Genomic DNA, 20,172 nt, shown 5'->3' on the forward strand with positions numbered 1-20,172 from the left:
TCGGGAGTGAGGGGCACCGGCAGGGCTGGGGGGGGGGCCAGGTCTGGGCTGGCAGGGGCTGCGGGTCGGGAGTGAGGGGCACTGGCAGAGCTGGGGGGCAGGGCTGGGCTGGCAGGGGCTGCGGGTCGGGAGTGAGGGGCACCGGCCCAGTTTGGGGCGGGGGAAGGCAGGGCCCTACCCCACACAGCTGGGGCGGGGGGCATTGGTGACATCACCAGCCCAGACATTAATGTTTCATTGTTTTCCTTCCCCCGAATCGAAGCCCCCAGGAGCGTTGGCGAGACGGGCGGGGGCAGGATCCTTTCCGGGCAGCACGTTGATGCCAGCCTGAGTCCGTCCCCCAGGCTGCCAACGCAGAGATGCGGCCAGCTCTGGGGTGGGGGTGGGATTGGGGCCAGCCCCCTATAACACCATGTGGGGAGGGCCTGCCTGGCACTGAGACGTGGGCTGCTCTGGGGCGGGGGCCGGGAACAGCCGCCCGGGCCCTTCTGGATGGTGAAGTTACCTAGAATCGCCCCAGGGGGAATTAACCCCGGACGCCTGGGTTCCTGCCCTGACTGGGGCTTCGGGGCACAGGGTGGAGGAATTTAAGGACGAACAAGATTAGGGCATTTCCCACCCCACGAGAGCGCCTGCCCCACCGGGCCCCCGCTGATCCCCCCACCCAGGCCCCTGGCCCAAGGCGCCCCCCAGCACTGCCAGAGGACAGCAGCCCCTCCCCGGCCCCCACCACTGACACCGGGAGCCAAGCGGCCGAGTCCACGTCTTTATTGTCGCCGTAGCGAGTCACGGCTCACGTCACCGACACGTTAACCCCCCCGGGCCGGGGGGCAGGGAAAGTGCAGTCAGAGGATCGGCCAGGCCCCCCACACGAGCCAAATATACACAGCACCTCCCCCGTCGCCCCGAGGTGAGCGGGCTGGGGGGGGACTTGCATTGGGACACATGCACGTGGGAAGGGCTGAGGGGCAGGAAATGGGGGTTAGAGCAAGTCTGGGGCAGAGCAGGTGGGTAAAGGAGCCGCTACCCCACGGGGAGAAGGGGGAACCGCCAAAAGATGAATAGGGGCCCCTCACTCCCACCCCGCAGCCCCCCGAGCCCAGCCCCCACCCCACCGGTGCCCCTCACTCCCGCCTCGCAGCCCCCCCGAGCCCAGCGCCCGCCCCGCCGGTGCCCCTCACTCCCGACCCAGAGCCCCTGCTAGCTCAGCCCCACCCCCCAGCCCCGCCGGTGCCCCCTGCTTTCCCCTGCTGGGGGTCCGGGGGAACGAGGCCGCGGTTCCCCCTCCTGCCAGCGGAGGTTGCACCACGAAACCTCGCCTCTTTCCCCTGCTTCTTAGAGGGCTGGTGACCCACCCACCCCAAGCCCCCCAGTCCAGGGATAAAGTCTGGGGGTGGCGGTGGGGGGGCGGCGTGCAGCTCGAAGGGGCAGGATCTGGGCTGGGGGAGAAGGGGTTCCGGTACCCAGAGCACGGAGGGGAGGGGAAGATGGGCTGTGAGATGGGGGGGAGGGAGCTCAGGTGGGGGCAGGGCCCCCCCGCCGGCTGGGAGGGGCTAGAGGCAGATGGGGCAGAGGATAATGAACCATCAATGGAGCTGGGAGGGCGAGGGAGGAGGCGAAGGGTTAAAGGTCCTGCCCCCACATAATGTACGGGGGGGGGGCAGGAAGCTGCTGGCCAGGTAGGGGGCAGCACTTGAAGCAAGGGCAGGGGGTGCCCCTGGCCCCACCCCCTGGTGCAGTGGGGGGTCAGCAAGCCCCGCCAGGGTCAGCACCGTTGGGGGCGGGCGGGGGGAGGGGGACGCACTCCTTGCTGAGCCGCACGATCTCCTGGGACAGGACCTCCAGGTGCTGGAAGAGATGAGAGGGGGGAGGGGGGGTGAGGGGCAAAGAACCCAGGAGTCCGAGAGCCCCTGCCCCCCAGGGGAGAGCGCCCCAGGGGGAGAAGGTCTTGGGGGGGTGGGGGTGGGGGGCCTCTCCCCCAGCAGGTAGGGACAGGCACAAGAGGGTGCTTGCCCCATGCCCCTCCACCCCCACAGGCTCCGCCCCTCCCCGGGACTCCGCCCCCTCACCTTCTGCAGGTGCATGTTCTTGGTGAGCTGCTCCTCCAGGAGGTTCTGCAGCTTCTTGTTCATCTCCCGCAGGTTCTCGTCGCCCGGCTTCACCAGGTCCCGCAGGACGCTGCCCAGGGTGCTGCGGTCCAGGGGCCCGTGGGCCGCCGACACGTCTGGGGGGCAGACGGGGGAGGGGTGAGCCAGCCCCCCACCGAGCCCCACAACACCGCAGCGGGGGCTCTCCCGGCGCCGGACAACCAGCTGGGATCGGGGGGGAGCCAGAAAGATAGGACCCAGGTGTCCTGGCGCCCCCCCTCTGACCACCAGCCCCCCCTCCCCTCCCAGAGCCGGGCAGAGAACCCAGGAGTCCTGGCTCCCAGCCCCCGGCTCTAACCGTTCTTGCACAGTGATGTTTAGTGGCTTGCGGGGGCTGGGAGCCAGGACGCCTGGGTCCCCCCCACGCAGGGCAGGACAATGACAGAGGAAGGGAAGGAGCAGGGAAGGTATTTTTAGCCGTCATTAAACATTCAGGGCCGGAGCCGCCCGCTGCCAAGCCGAGGGGAACACGACCCCACTGCAGCTATTTATACCCGGGGCTGCGGGCCAGAGCCGCCCGCCAAGCTACCGCTCCCGGCTCACTGCCCCGCCCTAGAGGGGGCTGCATCTCCCCCTGGGGCAACAGACCGGAGGGTGCAGCCCTGCCCACTTCCAGCCCGGGAGGGCAGACAGAGGTGATCTAATGGGGGGCCCTGGGCAAACGCTGGGCCAGCCAAGCCGCCCTCCCCGCAGCACAGCACCCAGCCCTGCCCTGCGAGAGAGGGCCCCCTGCAGCACCCCCTGGGCTGCCCTGTGTCCCGGGGAGCGGCTCCCACCCCGCTCAGTGCGGGAGGCACCCAGCCGCGGGGGCCGGGGGACGCAGCGCCAGGCCTGAGCCAGGTGGGATCGATTCCCGGAGCCGCCTCTGGCCCAAGGTGACCCAGGCTGGAGGGAGCGGAAGGGGACTCGCCCAGCAGCCCTTGAGGAGCCGGGGAGAACTCCAGGGCGCAGGGACCCGGCCCAAGGGTGGGGAACGGGACACGGAGCCTTTCCCCTGTAGGGGGCGCCGACTCCGAACTGCCCCCCAGCGGGGGTGGCAGCTGGCGCAGGGGGCCAGGGAACAGGACACAGGGCATCAGAGCGCTTTGCTTTCCTTCCATATCAACAGAAGTGACTTGAAGAAAACCTGATCGGGCCGCAGCCACCTCTGGGGTGGGGCCCTAGGAATGGCCACATATAAACACCACATAAGGATGGCTCATTCAGTGCCAAAATGCAGCCACCTCTGGGGCAGGGCAGCTGGGGAACAGCCACACACAATGCCGCACGGGGGTGGCTCACTCAGGAAGGGTTGGGGGTATGCAGGGCCCATCCCTCCGGCCTCAGGGCTGGAGGGGGTGACCAGCCTTCCCCAGAGCCCCACGGAGGCCCCCAGCAGACATCCAGGGCAGCCGACACCAGCACAATCCCGCTGGCCATGCCCCGACCAGCCGCCCCCACTGCACCCGAACTCACCGGGGGGTGGGGTGGGGGGGGGGGAAGAGGAGAGTGGGGCAGGGGTTTCCCAGCATGCTGTGCAGCAGAAGGCCTCCCCCCTGGCCTGGCTGAGATGGGACACCCCCACGGCTCCCGGCCTCGCAAAGTCTGGGACGGCTGGCGATGAATCCAACCCACTGGGACAGGGAGAAACCCCCAGCCCCCACTCTAATCCACTGGACCCCACTCCCCTCCCAGAGCCAGAGGGAACCCAGCCCCCGCCCCCCCCGGCTCTAACCACCAGACTCCGCCCCCTCCCGGACACCGGGGTCCTCACCGATGCGACTGTCCATGACGTAGGTCTCAATAATGGCGCTTTTCCGGCACAGATCCTCTGCCATCGAGGCGCTGCTCACCTCCAGGTGCTTCACCTGTGGGGCAGGTCAGAGCCGGAGACATCACCCCTCACTCCCGACCCGCAGCCCCCAGCCCTGGCCCCCCCCACTCCTCAGCGCCCCCGTGGGGTGGGGCCGGTACCTTTTCCTCCAGCATCCACTTCTCCTGCTGCATCTCCGCCAGGCGCTGGAAGAGCTCCGAGATCTCCTCGTCCGACAGGTCCGCGGGGCGCTGGGACTGGGGGCTCCCCGTGTTGGACTGGGGGGCAGAGAGAGGGGGGAGGGGCTGCCCTGAGTGCTGATGGGACCCCCAGGGAGGGGGGTAACAGGGTGTGAGGGGCGGGGTTTGCAAAGGGGGTGGGGCCTGGGCATAGTCTGAGGGAAGTGGGGGATAGGGAGTGGGGAGGGGAGGAGCCCTAGCATCAGGGGCGGGGCTAGCAGCAGAGGCCACGCCCCCCAAGCAGGGAGGGAGGGGAGGAAGGAGCAGAGGGCTGTTGGGAGCCCGCACAAGAAGCCCCACCCTTTTAGGAGGGAGGGGGAGCAGAGCATGGGGGCGGGGCTTGGTACAATAGAGGCCCCACCCCCAAGCAGGAAGCCCCGCCCCTCACCTTGGTGCTGCCGGGCCCCGACCCCTCCTTCATGATCTCCCGGTAGCTGAAGGACGAGATGCTGCTGCTGTCGCCCGTCTGCACCCGGCTGGGGGAGCTCATCTCGGCCAGAACCAGCTCCTCGATCCCTGCAGAGACAGGGCGTGGAACCCAGGAGTCCGGGCTCCCCCCCCCCCCCCCCAGAACCAGGGAGAGAACCCAGGAGTCCGGGCTCTAAGCGGCCGCACCCGGGGCTCGTTCGGCCAGGTGACAGGGGGACGCGATGAAGGCTCTGAGCTCCGGGGAAAGAGGAATGAACGGGTCAGGCCCAGCCGGCAGCCAGGCCGCGTCCAATACTTGATCTCCCGTTTTCCGCTTTTCACTTGACCGTGGCGGGGGGGAGCTCCACGGATTCAAGGAACAGCCCCACAAGCGATGGACCCCGCCCTAAAAGCCACTGAGTCAAACACACCCTCCTCTGGGGTGATCCCCACGTCCCTCCCTGCTCTAGAGCCTGCTGAGCTCTTGGCCTTCAGGGACATCATGTGGCGAGCAGTTCTGCAGGCTCCACCTTTGAAACTGCCCCCTTCTGCGAAGCCTTGGCAGACTGGAGAATGGCGGGGCTGCTCCCAGTGGTGGAAGAGGGAACCGTGCACAGGCTGCGCTCCCACCGCCCCCTACAGCCCAAGACCCCCGCAGATTCGCCGTGCGCCTGTCCCCTCCAGCTGCCTCGCCCCAGAGGTGGCTGCATCTCAGCACCAGAGCAGCCATCCCCGTTGGACGTTGTGTGTGGCTGTTCCCCAGCTGCCCCGCCCCAGAAGTGGCTGCATCTCAGGGCCAGATGAACCACGTTCATGCAAAGGAGCGTGGGAAGGGACTTGGAATCCTTCAGAAGCAGGAGGTTGAGGGGAAGGTCCCGTGTCCCGTTCCCTGCCCCCCAGGGCCAGCCAGTCCCCAGCCCTGGGGCCAGTGTCCTTCCGCGCTCACCCGTCCGGGTCTTGCTGTTGGTCAGGATCTCCTGCAGCCGCTCCTGCAGCTTATCCGCCCGCTTCCTCTCCAGCTGCAGCTGCCGCTTCAAGTCTTTGAGCTACGGAGAAGGGGGGCACCGAATTGAAAGGGCTGGCGGTCCCGGTGGCCAGGGGGCGCAGCCCTGTGCTGAGGGGGGCGGGGGGATGGGGCAGGAAGCAGGGACATTAATAGGGGAGCGCACTGCTGTTTAACCCCATCTCCCCTCTGCATGGCAGCAGCTGGAGGGGGCCTGGGGGGCTCCATGACCTGCCAGTCCCCCCCCCGATAGCAGTGCATCAGAGGAGTGCCCAGGCTCTGTCCCGGCTCGGAGGGCGTGGGGATCAGGACTCCTGGGTTCCATGGGCGGGGCCGGAGGGGGCCCACTCACAGTGGCGCTGCCTTTCTTCTCCAGGATGCGCTGTCCGTCCACCGTGTCCTTCACCTCCTGCCAGAGACGGGGCAGCGTCAGTGTCAGCCCCAGCCCAGCCCAGCCCCGGGGGGCTCCGGGGTCGGAAGGGAACCGGGGCAGCCCCTCACCTGTCTGAGCTGGCTGATCGTGGCCATGTGCTCGTCCCGGGAGCTCTCGGCCACCCGCAGCTGCTCCCTGGCAGCTTCCACCTCTTGGGCCTTCAGCTGAGGGGAGGGAGAAGCAGCCAGGGGTTAACAAAGGGCTGCCTCTCCCACAGACGATGCAGCCGCCTCTGGGGCGGAACAGCTGTGTCTACCACCACACAGGGCGAGCTCCTTGGCTCGGAGATGCGGCCACCTTTGGGGCAGGGCAGCTGCCAGTCGTACCTTCAACTCGGCTCCGTGCTGCTCCTTGCACACTCGAAGCGCCTCTTCGTGGTCCCGCTGGTGCTTTTCAATCAGCTCCTGCAATGCAAGATAGAGACACCGGGAGTGAGAACGGCCAGGGATGGGGGGGGCGGGGACGGACCTGGGGCCGGTCCCCTCCAGGGGCGCTGGCTCCCACCCGGCCCCAGGGCAGGCGACAGGAATGGGACCCAGGGCCTCTCCCACCTCCGCTTCCTTGAGCCGCCGCTCGAACCAGCCTTTGGCCCCATCCATGGACTGGATTTGCAGGCGCAGCTCCTCCACCGTCTGCCGCGAGCTCTCCAGCTCCCGGCTCCGGGCCTGCGGAGAGAGGCACCATCACCGCCCGCCCGCAGGCGGAGGGGCAAGGTGGAGATAATCTCTGCATTAAGCAGCTTCCCGTAACTTTCATGACTTTGTGTTATGTCTCTATTTTCACACACCTTTGTATCAGATCCTTATGCAGAAAACGTTGAATTGAGCCCTGGTCTAATGTCTTTTCTCTGGGAGTAGAATAAGATCCCCCCCCCGCCCCTTTAATCAATGGCCCTGTTGAATGACTGCGGCTGGAAGGCAGCAGCTCCGGCCCTGGGAGCGGGACCCCGGGCAATGAGCCGTGTCAAGTGGGCTCACTGAAGAAGAGCGGACACACGGGCGGCCTTGGGGGCGAAGAGCCGGCCCCTTCTCTGGGGACGCCCTCTTTGCAGCATTGGGACGACCCCCAGAAGGAGGCGCCACAGGGGGCCAAGGGACCCAGACTTTGACTCTGGGACAGATTCGCATGAGAGGGACGCGGTGAGAAACGTGGGGTGTCTTGCAGGGGACCCTGGGTCTCATAAGGGGAGCAACTAGGTGGTAACAACAACAAGACGGGGTGTGTGCGTGCGTGTGCGAGGGGTATAATATCTATCATACGCGTGCGATACAGTGTTAATTGATACCTGTATTACGAATAAACGTGGCGTTTGGCCTTATTCCCCCTGAAAAGATCCTGCGGGGTACTTCAAGTACAACAAAGGGGGCTTCAAAGGAGCAGGGCTCATGTGACCCCACCCAGCTGGGGTGGAGCCCATGGGGCTGAGATGCAGCCAGCTCTGGGGTGGAGCAGCTGGAACAGCTGTGCATAAAAACTCTGGTCCCCACAGGGCTCCCCCCGCAGCACCTTCTCCTCCTTGAGCTGCCCCCGCAGCTCCTCCTCGTGGCGTTTCTTCTCCTCGTGCAGCTCGCGCAGCTCCCGCTCGTAGCGCGCCCGGACGCCCAGCACCTCCTTCTCCTGCTGCACCCGCAGCGCCCCCAGCGCCTCCTGGTGCCGCCCCTTCTCCTGCTGCGTCTCCACCGCCATCGCGTCCAACATGGACTTCCGCTTGTCTGCGCTCTGTGGGGAGAGACCCCGCTGAGCCCCCTCTCGCGGCCAGGGGAGAGAGCCCCCCCGGCGGCCAGGGGAGAGCGCCCCCACGGCCAGCCCCCCAGGGACTGGCCCACCCAAGGGACTGGCCCCACTGAGGCCCCCCGCAGCCAGTGGAGAGCGCCCCCCGCTGAGCCCCCCGCCCCACCTCTCACCTTCCTGGCCTCTTCTAGCTCCAGCAGCAGCTTCTCCTTCTCCTGGCCCAGCTCCTGCAGTTGCTCTAGGAGGCGGCTGTTGGCTCTGACGGATTCCTGGAGTGTGTGTGTGGGGAGGGGGGGGGAACGACACAAACCAGGCCCCGATAAATCTGCTGCCCCCCACAGCTCAGACAGGGCCACGAGCGGCCGGGCCCGGGGACAGCAACACTCCGGCTAGCCCGGGGCCCTGTCTCCCAGAGCAGCCAAGGAACAGTTCAGGGCCAAGGAACGGAGCAGGGCGAGTCTGGGGAAACCCCGGCTGACAGAGGTTTCTGGGTTGCCCTGAGCCACTCGTGCTAATCGCTGGGCCTGACCTCCAGCTGCTTCTCTGGCCTGTCTGACGCCCTGGGACGAGGAGTTCCGCAGGTGAACGCAAGAGCGTGGCTTCCCCGGGGCATTAAACTGGCGGCCTGACCCTTCCATGGGGTGACCCCCTGGTTTGGGGATCCTGGCAAAGGGCGGAGTGGGCTGCTCCTTGATCGGGAACCTGGCGCCCACCCCCCATTGATAACTCAAACTGGCGCCCTCCGGGGGCAGAGCAGGGCCCTGCAGGCCCCACGGGCGGGATGAGCCCTCCCCAGGCGTCCCGTCTCCCCCCACCTGTAGCTGGGTGTTTAGGTCGTCCCGCTGCCCAGCCAGCACCTCCTTCTCTCTCTCCCTCTCCTGCAGCTCCAGGCCGAGCGCCGCGCTCTGCTCCCGCAGCAGATTCAGCTCCTGGGTCTTCGACGTCTGGATCTGAACAGCGGGAGAGGAAAGACGCTCGGTCTGGGGAACTACCCACCACCGGACCGCGGACCAGCCCCCACCCTGCTGCACTTGGCCGGGGCTAGTTAACTCCGGCATCTCCGAGGACAGGGAAGGAACGCAAGTCGCACTGACACTGGGAACCCGCCCTCAGCTACGGCGCAACCAACAGCACTGGAAAGGGTCGGGAACGCCCAGACAGCAAGTGAGGGGTGCGGGCGCCAGCTAACGGGGGAGTCCCCAGTGGCTGGGATAAGGGGAGGGCTGAGCATGCCAGAGCCCGGGGGACACAGACCGGGGGTGGCGGGGGGAGATTGCCCCCCCTCCACCCCGGGGATAAGGGCAGAGAATAGACCAGAGGGGACTCGGACTCCAGACGCAGGGAGAAACGCGGATTTCCCAGGCCAGGCGCTGACAGAGGAAAGAATCCAGCAAGCAGGAGAACCGGGGCATTCAGCACAAGAGCATCACACGCCTTTCCTCGGAGCGCGGCCGACACGGGAGGGCTTGCCCGGCGTGGAGACGCAGCCGCCTCTGGGGTAGGGAACAGCCGCCTAGAACGCTGCATGGGGACAGCTCCCTGCCACGGAGACGCAGCCGCCCCTGGGGTTGGGAACAGCCGCCTAGAACGCTGCATGGGGACAGCTCCCTGGCACGGAGACGCAGCCGCCTCTGGGGTAGGGAACAGCCGCCTAGAACGCTGCGTGGGGACAGCTCCCTGGCACGGAGACGCAGCCGCCTCTGGGGTAGGGAACAGCCGCCTAGAACGCTGCATGGGGACAGCTCCCTGGCACGGAGACGCAGCCGCCTCTGGGGTAGGGAACAGCCGCCTAGAACACTGCGTGGGGACAGCTCCCTGGCGCGGAGACGCAGCCGCCTCTGGGGTTGGGAACAGCCGCCTAGAACACTGCGTGGGGACAGCTCCCTGGCACGGAGACGCAGCCGCCTCTGGGGTAGGGAACAGCCGCCTAGAACGCTGCGTGGGGACAGCTCCCTGGCACGGAGACGCAGCCGCCTCTGGGGCAGGGAACAGCCGCCTAGAACGCTGCGTGGGGACAGCTCCCTGGCGCGGAGACGCAGCCGCCTCTGGGGCAGGGAACAGCCGCCTAGAACGCTGCGTGGGGACAGCTCCCTGGCACGGAGACGCAGCCGCCTCTGGGGCAGGGAACAGCCGCCTAGAACGCTGCGTGGGGACAGCTCCCTGGCACGGAGACGCAGCCGCCTCTGGGGCAGGGAACAGCCGCCTAGAACGCTGCGTGGGGACAGCTCCCTGGCACGGAGACGCAGCCGCCCCTGGGGTTGGGAACAGCCGCCTAGAACGCTGCGTGGGGACAGCTCCCTGGCACGGAGACGCAGCCGCCTCTGGGGTAGGGAACAGCCGCCTAGAACGCTGCATGGGGACAGCTCCCTGGCACGGAGACGCAGCCGCCTCTGGGGCAGGGAACAGCCGCCTAGAACGCTGCGTGGGGACAGCTCCCTGGCGCGGAGACGCAGCCGCCTCTGGGGCAGGGAACAGCCGCCTAGAACGCTGCGTGGGGACAGCTCCCTGGCACGGAGACGCAGCCGCCTCTGGGGCAGGGAACAGCCGCCTAGAACGCTGCGTGGGGACAGCTCCCTGGCACGGAGACGCAGCCGCCTCTGGGGCAGGGAACAGCCGCCTAGAACGCTGCGTGGGGACAGCTCCCTGGCACGGAGACGCAGCCGCCTCTGGGGCAGGGAACAGCCGCCTAGAACGCTGCGTGGGGACAGCTCCCTGGCGCGGAGACGCAGCCGCCTCTGGGGTAGGGAACAGCCGCCTAGAACGCTGCATGGGGACAGCTCCCTGCCACGGAGACGCAGCCGCCCCTGGGGTTGGGAACAGCCGCCTAGAACGCTGCATGGGGACAGCTCCCTGGCACGGAGACGCAGCCGCCTCTGGGGTAGGGAACAGCCGCCTAGAACACTGCGTGGGGACAGCTCCCTGGCGCGGAGACGCAGCCGCCTCTGGGGTTGGGAACAGCCGCCTAGAACACTGCGTGGGGACAGCTCCCTGGCACGGAGACGCAGCCGCCTCTGGGGCAGGGAACAGCCGCCTAGAACGCTGCGTGGGGACAGCTCCCTGGCGCGGAGACGCAGCCGCCTCTGGGGCAGGGAACAGCCGCCTAGAACGCTGCGTGGGGACAGCTCCCTGGCACGGAGACGCAGCCGCCTCTGGGGCAGGGAACAGCCGCCTAGAACGCTGCGTGGGGACAGCTCCCTGGCACGGAGACGCAGCCGCCTCTGGGGTAGGGAACAGCCGCCTAGAACGCTGCGTGGGGACAGCTCCCTGGCACGGAGACGCAGCCGCCTCTGGGGTTGGGAACAGCCGCCTAGAACGCTGCGTGGGGACAGCTCCCTGGCACGGAGACGCAGCCGCCTCTGGGGTTGGGAACAGCCGCCTAGAACGCTGCGTGGGGACAGCTCCCTGGCGCGGAGACGCAGCCGCCTCTGGGGTAGGGAACAGCCGCCTAGAACGCTGCGTGGGGACAGCTCCCTGGCACGGAGACGCAGCCGCCTCTGGGGCAGGGAACAGCCGCCTAGAACGCTGCGTGGGGACAGCTCCCTGGCACGGAGACGCAGCCGCCTCTGGGGCAGGGAACAGCCGCCTAGAACGCTGCGTGGGGACAGCTCCCTGGCGCGGAGACGCAGCCGCCTCTGGGGCAGGGAACAGCCGCCTAGAACGCTGCGTGGGGACAGCTCCCTGGCACGGAGACGCAGCCGCCTCTGGGGCAGGGAACAGCCGCCTAGAACGCTGCGTGGGGACAGCTCCCTGGCACGGAGACGCAGCCGCCTCTGGGGTTGGGAACAGCCGCCTAGAACGCTGCGTGGGGACAGCTCCCTGGCGCGGAGACGCAGCCGCCTCTGGGGTAGGGAACAGCCGCCTAGAACGCTGCGTGGGGACAGCTCCCTGGCACGGAGACGCAGCCGCCTCTGGGGCAGGGAACAGCCGCCTAGAACGCTGCGTGGGGACAGCTCCCTGGCACGGAGACGCAGCCGCCTCTGGGGCAGGGAACAGCCGCCTAGAACGCTGCGTGGGGACAGCTCCCTGGCGCGGAGACGCAGCCGCCTCTGGGGCAGGGAACAGCCGCCTAGAACGCTGCGTGGGGACAGCTCCCTGGCACGGAGACGCAGCCGCCTCTGGGGCAGGGAACAGCCGCCTAGAACGCTGCGTGGGGACAGCTCCCTGGCGCGGAGACGCAGCCGCCTCTGGGGTAGGGAACAGCCGCCTAGAACGCTGCGTGGGGACAGCTCCCTGGCGCGGAGACGCAGCCGCCGCTGGGGTTTCGGGCAGGCAGCGAAGGAGAATCCCGGCCACAAATCAAACCCCAGCTGGGTGCGGGACAGGGTCAGAGGCGCCCCAGCTGCAAGTCCCGCAAACTGGGATTTGGACCAAGACCCCGAGCTCGCGCCCCCGAAGGACTTAGAACTACTGCCTGGGGGAATTAATGACTCCCCCCGACGCCCGGCCCTGACTGCCAGGGGAGAGAGCCCCCTGCCGAGCCCCCCACCCTGCTCCCCGCCCCCGGCACCCCCCCAGCGCCCGGCCCTGACTGCCAGGGGAGAGAGCCCCCTGCCGAGCCCCCCACCCCGCTCCCCGCCCCACGGCACCCCCTCCCAGCGCCCGGCCCTGACTGCCAGGGGAGAGAGCCCCCTGCCCCAGCGGGTACCTGCTCTAGTGCGGCTAGATTGGTTCTCAGGGCATCGTTCTCAGAGAGAATCGTCTCTACTTGCTCCTGGCTCTCTGCGCTCTGGCAGGCCACCTGCCCCAGGGGGCACGGAGCGGGGAGGGGGAGACGCCCCAGAGACAGAGGTAGAAAGAGAAGAGACGCAGGTTAACACAGAGAACAGCCGAGGAGGAGGAGGAGGAGGAGATGAACGGCGGCAACGCATCCCTGCCAATTCCCCATCTGGTCCTCAGTTTCCCCAGCTGTACCTCACGTGTAACACCACTGCTCTGCTACGGCCAGGGCAGGACAGGGCCACCGCAGCCGGGAGATGGCGCTATTTGTACGTTCAAGTAAAGATGCAGCAATCAGGGTTAACAAAAAACCACTAAGAAAATATCCGTGAACTGCAAAATTCAACATGGGACCTGGGGTCGGCGTGAAACAAGATCAACTTCAAACCCCCAAGAAACGAAGAGCCCAAACCCCGACGTGAAACGCAGAACACACCCCAGCCCCACGGGGAAACAAAGGGCCGAAAGGCCAGGCCCCCCGTGACACCCAGACCAGCAGGGAAAGGGGGCGCCGGACCGTGGCCGTGAAACGGGGTTAACGAAACACAGACAACGAGGGAAAGCCCCCGGGGGGCGAAGCGGCCGCCCGCGGGAACCCACGGGAAGGGGCTGCTCATTTGCGAGGAAACAGGAACCCAGCAGGCGAAGCAGAGGGAGGAGAGGGGAAGAACCAAAGCTGGGCTGGGTCCTGCCCCCCGGCCCTGGGGAGGTTAGATAAATGTGGGGGCGAGGGGGCTGGTTCCCCACATGTTGCTCCCACAGAGGCTGCAGGGAAGCGAGAACGGCTGCTATCCTCGACACAGCCCTGGAAGGGACCAGATCCCAGCCCCCACCCAGAGAACCCAGGAGTCCGGGCTCCCAGCCCCCTCTCCATCCAGCTAATTCCACTGCCTCCACCCTGGGGACCGAGTGGCCCCGGGCGGGAGGAGCGCCCCGGGGGCTCACCTGGTCCTGCAGCGCGTGAAGGGCGTCCGCATGCTCCCTCTGCCGGCTCTGCAGCTGCTCCTGCACCTCGGCAGCGCTCTGCCGGGGAGAGGGGGAGGGGGTGGGACAGAGCCCCCCAGGATCCCTCCCACAAACCAGCCCCCGCCTCCTGCACACCCCTGAACCCCCACGAACGGAGCCCCTCCCCACCCAGCCCAGCTCCTCCCCGAACCCAGAGCCGGCCGGCCGGGGGCTCACCTGCGCGGCTACCTGCAGCTCCTGGTGCAGTTTCTGGTTGCGAAGCTGCAGCGATTTCAGCTCCTCGTCTCTCCTCTGCTGGACCTCCGCCAGCTTGGTCCTGGGGGAGGAGCCCCTCACGCTCAGGGAAGGGGAGAGAACCCAGGAGACCGGGCTCCCAGCCCCCCCGCAACCACCAGACCCAGCTCCCCTCCCGGAGCCAGGGAGAGAACCCAGGAGCCCTGGCTCCCAGCCCCCTGCTCTAACCACTAGACCCCACTCCCCTGCCAGAGCCGCGGGGGAGAACCCAGGAGTCCAGGCGCCCAGTCTGCACCGCCCTGGCTGATCCCATGGCCAGTCAGGGCTGGGCACAGCCTGCCCCCCAGCCGCAGGCCCCGGGCGGGTGGCTGCCGACACAGGCCCCTGCGGACACCAGCTGCTGCCGCCCACCCATGCGTGAGATGTGGCTTATTCCACCCTATTGACCCTCCTACCCCCCGCTGGGATCTCGGGCCATTACAATACGGTGCCAGGCTGTGCCAACCGCAAACCGAGTGAGGCCTCACCAGGACCCAGGAGTCCGGGCTCCCAGCCCCCTGCTCTAACCACTAGATCCCACTCCCCTCCCAGAGCTGGGGAGAGAACCCAGGAGTCCCGAGTCCAGCACAACAGGGTGGGAGAAGACGATGAACTTTTAACCATTTACTTGACGCCCTGCGGGGCCAGAGACAGTTTGGAGCAGAGAGAATAAGAACTCCGTGTGTCCCCGTCCCTGCGCCCCCTGCTGGAGGAGGTGGTGGGCCCTGTGCCCCTGGGGGGCGGGGGTCCCGTGTCCCCCTGCGCCCCCTGCTGGAGGTGGTGGGCCCTGCGCTCCTGGGGGGGGGCGGGTCCGTGTGTCCCGGTCCCTGCGCCCCCTGCTGGAGGTGGTGGGCCCTGCGCTCCCGGGGGGGGGGGGGTCCGTGTCCCCCTGCGCCCCCTGCTGGAGGAGCCGGGCCCTGCGCCGTGTCCCTCCCCGCTGGGGGGCTGGGCTCTGCGCACCCGCAGGGGGCCGGCCGGAGGCAGCCAGGGACCACGCGGGTGCCCGGCCCCAGGCCCCGGCGGGCGCGGGGGCGTCTTGCCCGCGGCTCGGGGGCGCGGACGGGGTTTGCCCGGCCGGTGCAGCCGCGTCTCACCTGCTGTCATTGTACAGGGCTTCCTTCTCCGCCTGCAGCCGCCGGAAACTAGGAGACAAACGCCGACAGTCACCCACCACGCAGCGGGGGGCCGGGTTAGGTATGGGGTGCGGGGCCTGTCCCCTCTAGGGGGCCCCGGCTCCCCCGCTCTAACCACCAGACCCCCAGAGCCAGGGAGAGAACCCAGGCGTCCTGGCCCCTACCTCTCTTGCTTTTTCTTCAGTTTCTCAGCGAGCTGCAGCGAGGCAGAGAGAAGGGGGACGCCGTCAGGAAGGGGTCACCACGGACCCCCCACCCCACAGCCCAGCCCCCCCTGCCCAGGGATCCGGGGTCCCACTCACCTTATTGAGCTCCTCCTGAAGCCGGGAGATCTCCACCTGCTTGGCCACCTGGGGAGAGAGCAGGGGGGGTCAGACCCAGGGGAGCCCCTAGCCCGGGACCCCCCCCGCCCCTGGGGCCGCGCCCCCCGCTGACCTCCAGGCTCTGCAGCTGCTCCCGCAGCAGCCTCTTCTCCTCCCGCGCCGTCTCCCACTTCAGCGCCAGCTCCGAGGGCAGGGGGGGCAGGGGCTGGCGCCCGGCGTGGGCCCGGCCATGGCCTCTCCGGCGGGGCCCTGAGCTTGGGGGGCGTCCCCCTGCCCCTCGGCCTGCCGGGCCACCTCCTTCTCGAAGCGCTCCTGCAGGGCTGTGGGGACCCGGTTACTGCCCCGCTCCCGCCCCACGGTGCCCGGCCGCCGCCCCCCATTGCCGGGGAGAGCGCCCCCCACCCAGCCCCGCCTGCTGGGGACAGCGCCCCCCGCCCTTCTCCCCACCCACCGCGCCCCACCGCGCCCGGCCCTTCCTGCCAGGGGACAGCGCCCCCCCGCCCCTCTCCCCACCCACAGCGCCCAGCCCTTCCTGCCAGGGGACAGCGCACCCCCGCCCCTCTGCCCACCCACAGTGCCCCATGGCACCCGGCCCTTCCTGCCAGGGAACAGCGCCCCCCGCCCTTCTCCCCACCCACAGTGCCCCATGGCACCCGGCCCTTCCTGCCAGGGGACAGCGCACCCCCGCCCCTCTGCCCACCCACAGCGCCCCACGGCGCCCGGCCCTTCCTGCCAGGGGAGAGCGCCCCCCGCCCCTCTCCCCACCCACAGCGCCCGGCCCTTCCTGCCAGGGGACAGCGCCCCCCCGCCTCTCTCCCCACCCACAGCGCCCGGCCCTTCCTGCCAGGGGACAGCGCTCCCCCGCCTCTCTCCCCACCCACAGCGCCCGGCCCTTCCTGCCAGGGGACAGCGCTCCCCCGCCCCTCTCCCCACCCACAGCGCCCCACGGCGCCCGGCCCTTCCTGCCAGGGGACAGCGCCCCCCCGCCCCCAGGTTACCTGCCACATTCTTTTGCAGCGCCTTGTTCTCGGCCTGGAGCCGCAGGAACTCGCCGGGCGGGGGCCCAGGGGGCGGAGGCTCGTCCGGCACTGGGCCCCCCCCCTGCATCCTCTTATTGTCGGTCTCCAGCTGCTCGATCTGGGAGCACAGCTGGAGCGAGGGCGGCAGAGGCAGGGGTCAAAGGTTAACTAACCTCGCCGTCTCCCCCATGAGCCCCCCGGCTCAGAGAGCCCAGCCCCCCGGCGCGGTACCTTGGACAGCTCCCGCACCAGCGCGCTGTTCTGCAGCCGGAAATCCTCCTCCTGGCTGTGCAGTTTGCTCTGGAGCATCTCGTTCTCGCTCAGCAGGGCCTCCACCTCCTGGGGGGCGACAGGGGTAGGGCCCAGAACGCCAGCTCTGCCCCCCCTCCGGGGCACCGAGCCCCCCCACCCCGAGCTCTGACCCTCTCCAGGCCACAGAGCCCCACCCCCAGCCCAGCCCCCGGCTCTGACGCCCCCCAGGGCGCTCAGCCCCACCCCCACCTGGATCCCCAGGCCACCCCCACCCCGCCCAACAGCCCCCAATTCCACCCCCCCACTCATTCCATTCCCTCCTCCCACAGAGTCCCAGAGCTGGGCACCCCAACAGCGGTCGAGCGGCTGAGTGGGTAGGGTGCCAGCCTGGGGCTCAGGACTCCTGGGTTCTCTCCCTGGCTCCTGGAGGGGAGTGGGGGCTGGTGGTTGGGGTGGGGGGAGCCAAGACGCCCAGATGCCACAGTGACAGGCCTCAGGCTGGTCCCGGTGACAGACAACCACCCTGCCCACCCGAAGCTTTCCCGCCCCACCGATGGGACGGCCTCACCTGAGCCTTCTTGCTTTTCCCCAAAGCCTGGAGAGAGAGAAGGGAAAAGTCTGTAACTAAAAACACTGGGGACCCACAGCTACCCTCCCACCCACCCCAGAGGCAGCTGCATCACAGCGCCAGGCGAGTCTTCCCCAGGCAGCGTTATGTGCGGCTGTTCCCCAGCTGCCCTGCCCCAGAGGTGGCTGCATCTCAGTGCCAGGCGAGCCCTCTCCCTGTGGGGACGCTCCGTCACACGCCCGAATGCCCCCCAGGTCGGGGAGGGCAGGTACCTTCTGAGCCTTGGCGAGCTCCTTATCCAGAAAAGTGACACGCTGCCGGAGCCCGGTGAGCTCTGTGGGGAGAGAGACCAGGTCAAACGCCACGGCAAGGGGGTGTGTCCCTCTGGGGCTTGGCAGCCCCATCCGGCCCCAGGGCAGGGTCTGGCCGACTCAGGGGTGGGAATGGGAGACGCTGGGGCAGAGGCCAAGGCCCCCCCCCCCCAAGGGTGAGAGTCAGACTCAGTGACACCCCCCAGCCCAGCCCCCCGTTACCGGCGCCGGTTTTCCGCAGCTCGTCCGACAGCTGGTAGTTGTGGGTGCGGAGCTCCAGCAGCTGCGCCTGGGCACAAACACACGGGGGTCAGAGGGGGGCCCGGACGCCTGGGTTCTCCCCCCCAGCTCGGGGAGGAGGGGGATCTTGGGGGGGGCTGGACGCCTCGGTTCTCCCCCCCCAGCTTGGGGAAGAGAGGGGGTCAGAGCGGGGGGGCGGACGCCTGGGTTCTCCCCCCCCGCTCAGGGAGGAGGAGGATCTTGGGGGGCGGGCTGGACGCCTGGGTTCTCCCCCCCCAGCTCGGGGAGGAGGAGGATCTTGGGGGGGGGGCGGACGCCTGGGTTCTCCCCCCCCAGCTCGGGGAGGAGGAGGATCTTGGGGGGGGGGGCGGACGCCTGGGTTCTCCCCCCCCAGCTCGGGGAGGAGGAGGATCTTGGGGGGGGGGGCGGACGCCTGGGTTCTCCCCCCCAGCTCGGGGAGGAGGAGGATCTTGGGGGGGGGGGCGGACGCCTGGGTTCTCCCCCCCCAGCTCGGGGAGGAGGAGAAGGATCTTGGGGGGGGGGGCCGGACGCCTGGGTTCTCCCCCCCAGCTCGGGGAGGAGGAGGAGGAGGATCTTGGGGGGGGGCCGGACGCCTGGGTTCTCCCCCCCCAGCTCGGGGAGGAGGAGGATCTTGGTGGGGGGGGCCGGACGCCTGGGTTCTCTCCCCCCAGCTCGGGGAGGAGGAGGATCTTGGGGGGGGGCCGGACGCCTGGGTTCTCTCCCCCCAGCTCGGGGAGGAGGAGGATCTTGGGGGGGGGGGGCCGGACGCCTGGGTTCTCCCCCCCCAGCTCGGGGAGGAGGAGGATCTTGGGGGGGGGCCGGACGCCTGGGTTCTCCCCCCCCCCAGCACGGGGAGGAGGGGGGGGTCAGAGGGGGGCCCCGGACGCCTGGGTTCTCCCCCCCAGCTCCAGGAGGAGGGGGTCAGAGCGGGGGTGGGACGACCCGGACACCTGGGTCCCCCCGGCACCTGCAGCCGCTGGAACTCCTCCGCCGACAGAGCCTGCGCCATCTTCCGGCCCCCGCCCGTCGGAGGACAAAAAACCCCCCGCCCCCCCCAGAGGTGGCTGCAACGGTGCGGGTGACTTTAAGGGTGGAGCATAGAGTTGCCGGGGGCGGCCGGCGAGAGCGTCGCACGGAAGCAGGAAGTGGAGACCATAGAGAGGTGCCGGGCGCCGCCAGGACGGGGGGGGAGAGAGAGAGTCGCTCTCAGAGGCTGCAGGATCATAGAGTCGCACCCTTCGCCCCCGGAACCAGAAGTTGGGACCATAGAGACTTAAGAGCTCAAGCCGGAAGGAGAGATCATAGAGGCGTGAATGACAGAGCGCCGCCCACCGAAAGGGTGCGAGGACCATAGAGATGGCCGGCGCGCGCGAAACCGGAAGTAGCGACCATAGAGTGGCGAGGGACAGAGCGTCGCTCGCTGAAAAACCGGCAGGGGCTATGATAGAGATTAAGGCGCCACCCGTGGGCAGAGCGTCCCCTGCTGAGCCTGGCGACCATAGAGACGCAGGCAGGGAACGTTACCGTTGCCCTCCTTGGTCCTCCAGCGCCCCCTCCCCCAGCCCAGTTCGTGCCAACCATTAATTAGGGTTAATTAACTAATAATTAGTGGCTGCTGGGCTGCCCCTTTACACCCACCCAATTCCTCGGTCCCGTGCTGATTAGCCAGCCCCAATTAGCCCGTGACCCCGGTTAACGAGCCCCGGGGTCACCGCCGAGGCCCAGGGCCAGTTACGGACCCGTCTCCCAATTAGCCCCAGGCTAACGACCGGGGCTGCGGCCCTGAGGAGCCGCCGGCCCGGGCTGCCCGTCCAGCCTGGCGGCAACGGACGAGCCGGGCGCGGGGGACGCGGGTTCGAGGCCCGGCCTTGCCTCGGTTCCCCTCTGCGGGGGCCCGGGCCTCGCGGGGCCTCCTGGCTCCGGCGGACTGGCCGGGGCGCTGGGGCCGGGCCCCCGGGGGCTGGGGCTGCCCCGCCGACGGGGTCCCCGCTGGAAGCTGGGGAATCGGGCCTGGCCCGCGGCCTCAACAGCCCGTGGGCTTCCCGGCCGAGGGGCTTTGGGCTCGGCCCTGGCCACGTGCCCGCGAGCCTCCCGCACGGCTCCAGCCTCCGCCCCGCTTAACCCGGCCTCCGGGCGCCGGCGAAACGCTGATTTCCACGACGAATCAGCCGTGCGGCGTTATGGGCGGCTGTTCCTGGGTTGCTCCGCCCCAGAGCTGGCTGCATCTCCGCGCCAGGGGAGCCATTCTCATGGGGCGTTATACACGGCTGTTTCCCAGCCCCCCCGCCCCAGAGCTGGCCGCATCTCCGCGCCAGGGGAGCCATTCTCATGGGGCGTTATACACGGCTGTTTCCCAGCCCCCCCGCCCCAGAGCTGGCCACATCTCCGCGCCAGGGGAGCCATTCTCATGGGGCGTTATACACGGCTGTTTCCCAGCCCCCCGCCCCAGAGCTGGCTGCATCTCCGCACTGGGCAAACCCTGCGTTGTATACGAGAAACTGAGGATTTTCTGGACAAAACTCAGGATAGGCTTCTAGGGGCACAAAGCTCTAAAGATATAGAGCAGGTTGCACAGAGGAGCCAAGAGGCCAGTGAAG

The 20,172-nt window shown here is 68.6% G+C and overlaps 1 protein-coding gene across 1 annotated transcript; it reads right to left on the reverse strand.

Annotated features, from left to right (window-relative positions):
* Nucleotides 1-1,477: 1,477 nt before the first annotated feature.
* Nucleotides 1,478-18,604, reverse strand: GRIPAP1 (GRIP1 associated protein 1). The gene is given in 27 exon segments (XM_074937216.1): nt 1,478-1,848; nt 2,070-2,224; nt 3,901-3,994; nt 4,101-4,217; nt 4,567-4,694; nt 5,533-5,632; nt 5,942-5,998; nt 6,091-6,186; nt 6,349-6,426; nt 6,574-6,687; nt 7,529-7,741; nt 7,927-8,022; nt 8,569-8,703; nt 12,399-12,491; nt 13,415-13,492; nt 13,652-13,751; nt 14,803-14,850; nt 15,006-15,037; nt 15,144-15,191; nt 15,277-15,357; nt 15,360-15,484; nt 16,163-16,313; nt 16,415-16,522; nt 17,004-17,030; nt 17,276-17,337; nt 17,537-17,603; nt 18,543-18,604. Coding segments are annotated over 27 exon segments (2,547 nt in total). The 5' UTR covers nt 18,585-18,604; the 3' UTR covers nt 1,478-1,746.
* Between the last annotated feature and the right edge of the window lie 1,568 nt (nt 18,605-20,172).

Source organism: Natator depressus, chromosome 23, assembly GCF_965152275.1.
Source record: "Natator depressus isolate rNatDep1 chromosome 23, rNatDep2.hap1, whole genome shotgun sequence".
Taxonomy (NCBI): Eukaryota; Metazoa; Chordata; order Testudines; family Cheloniidae; genus Natator; species Natator depressus.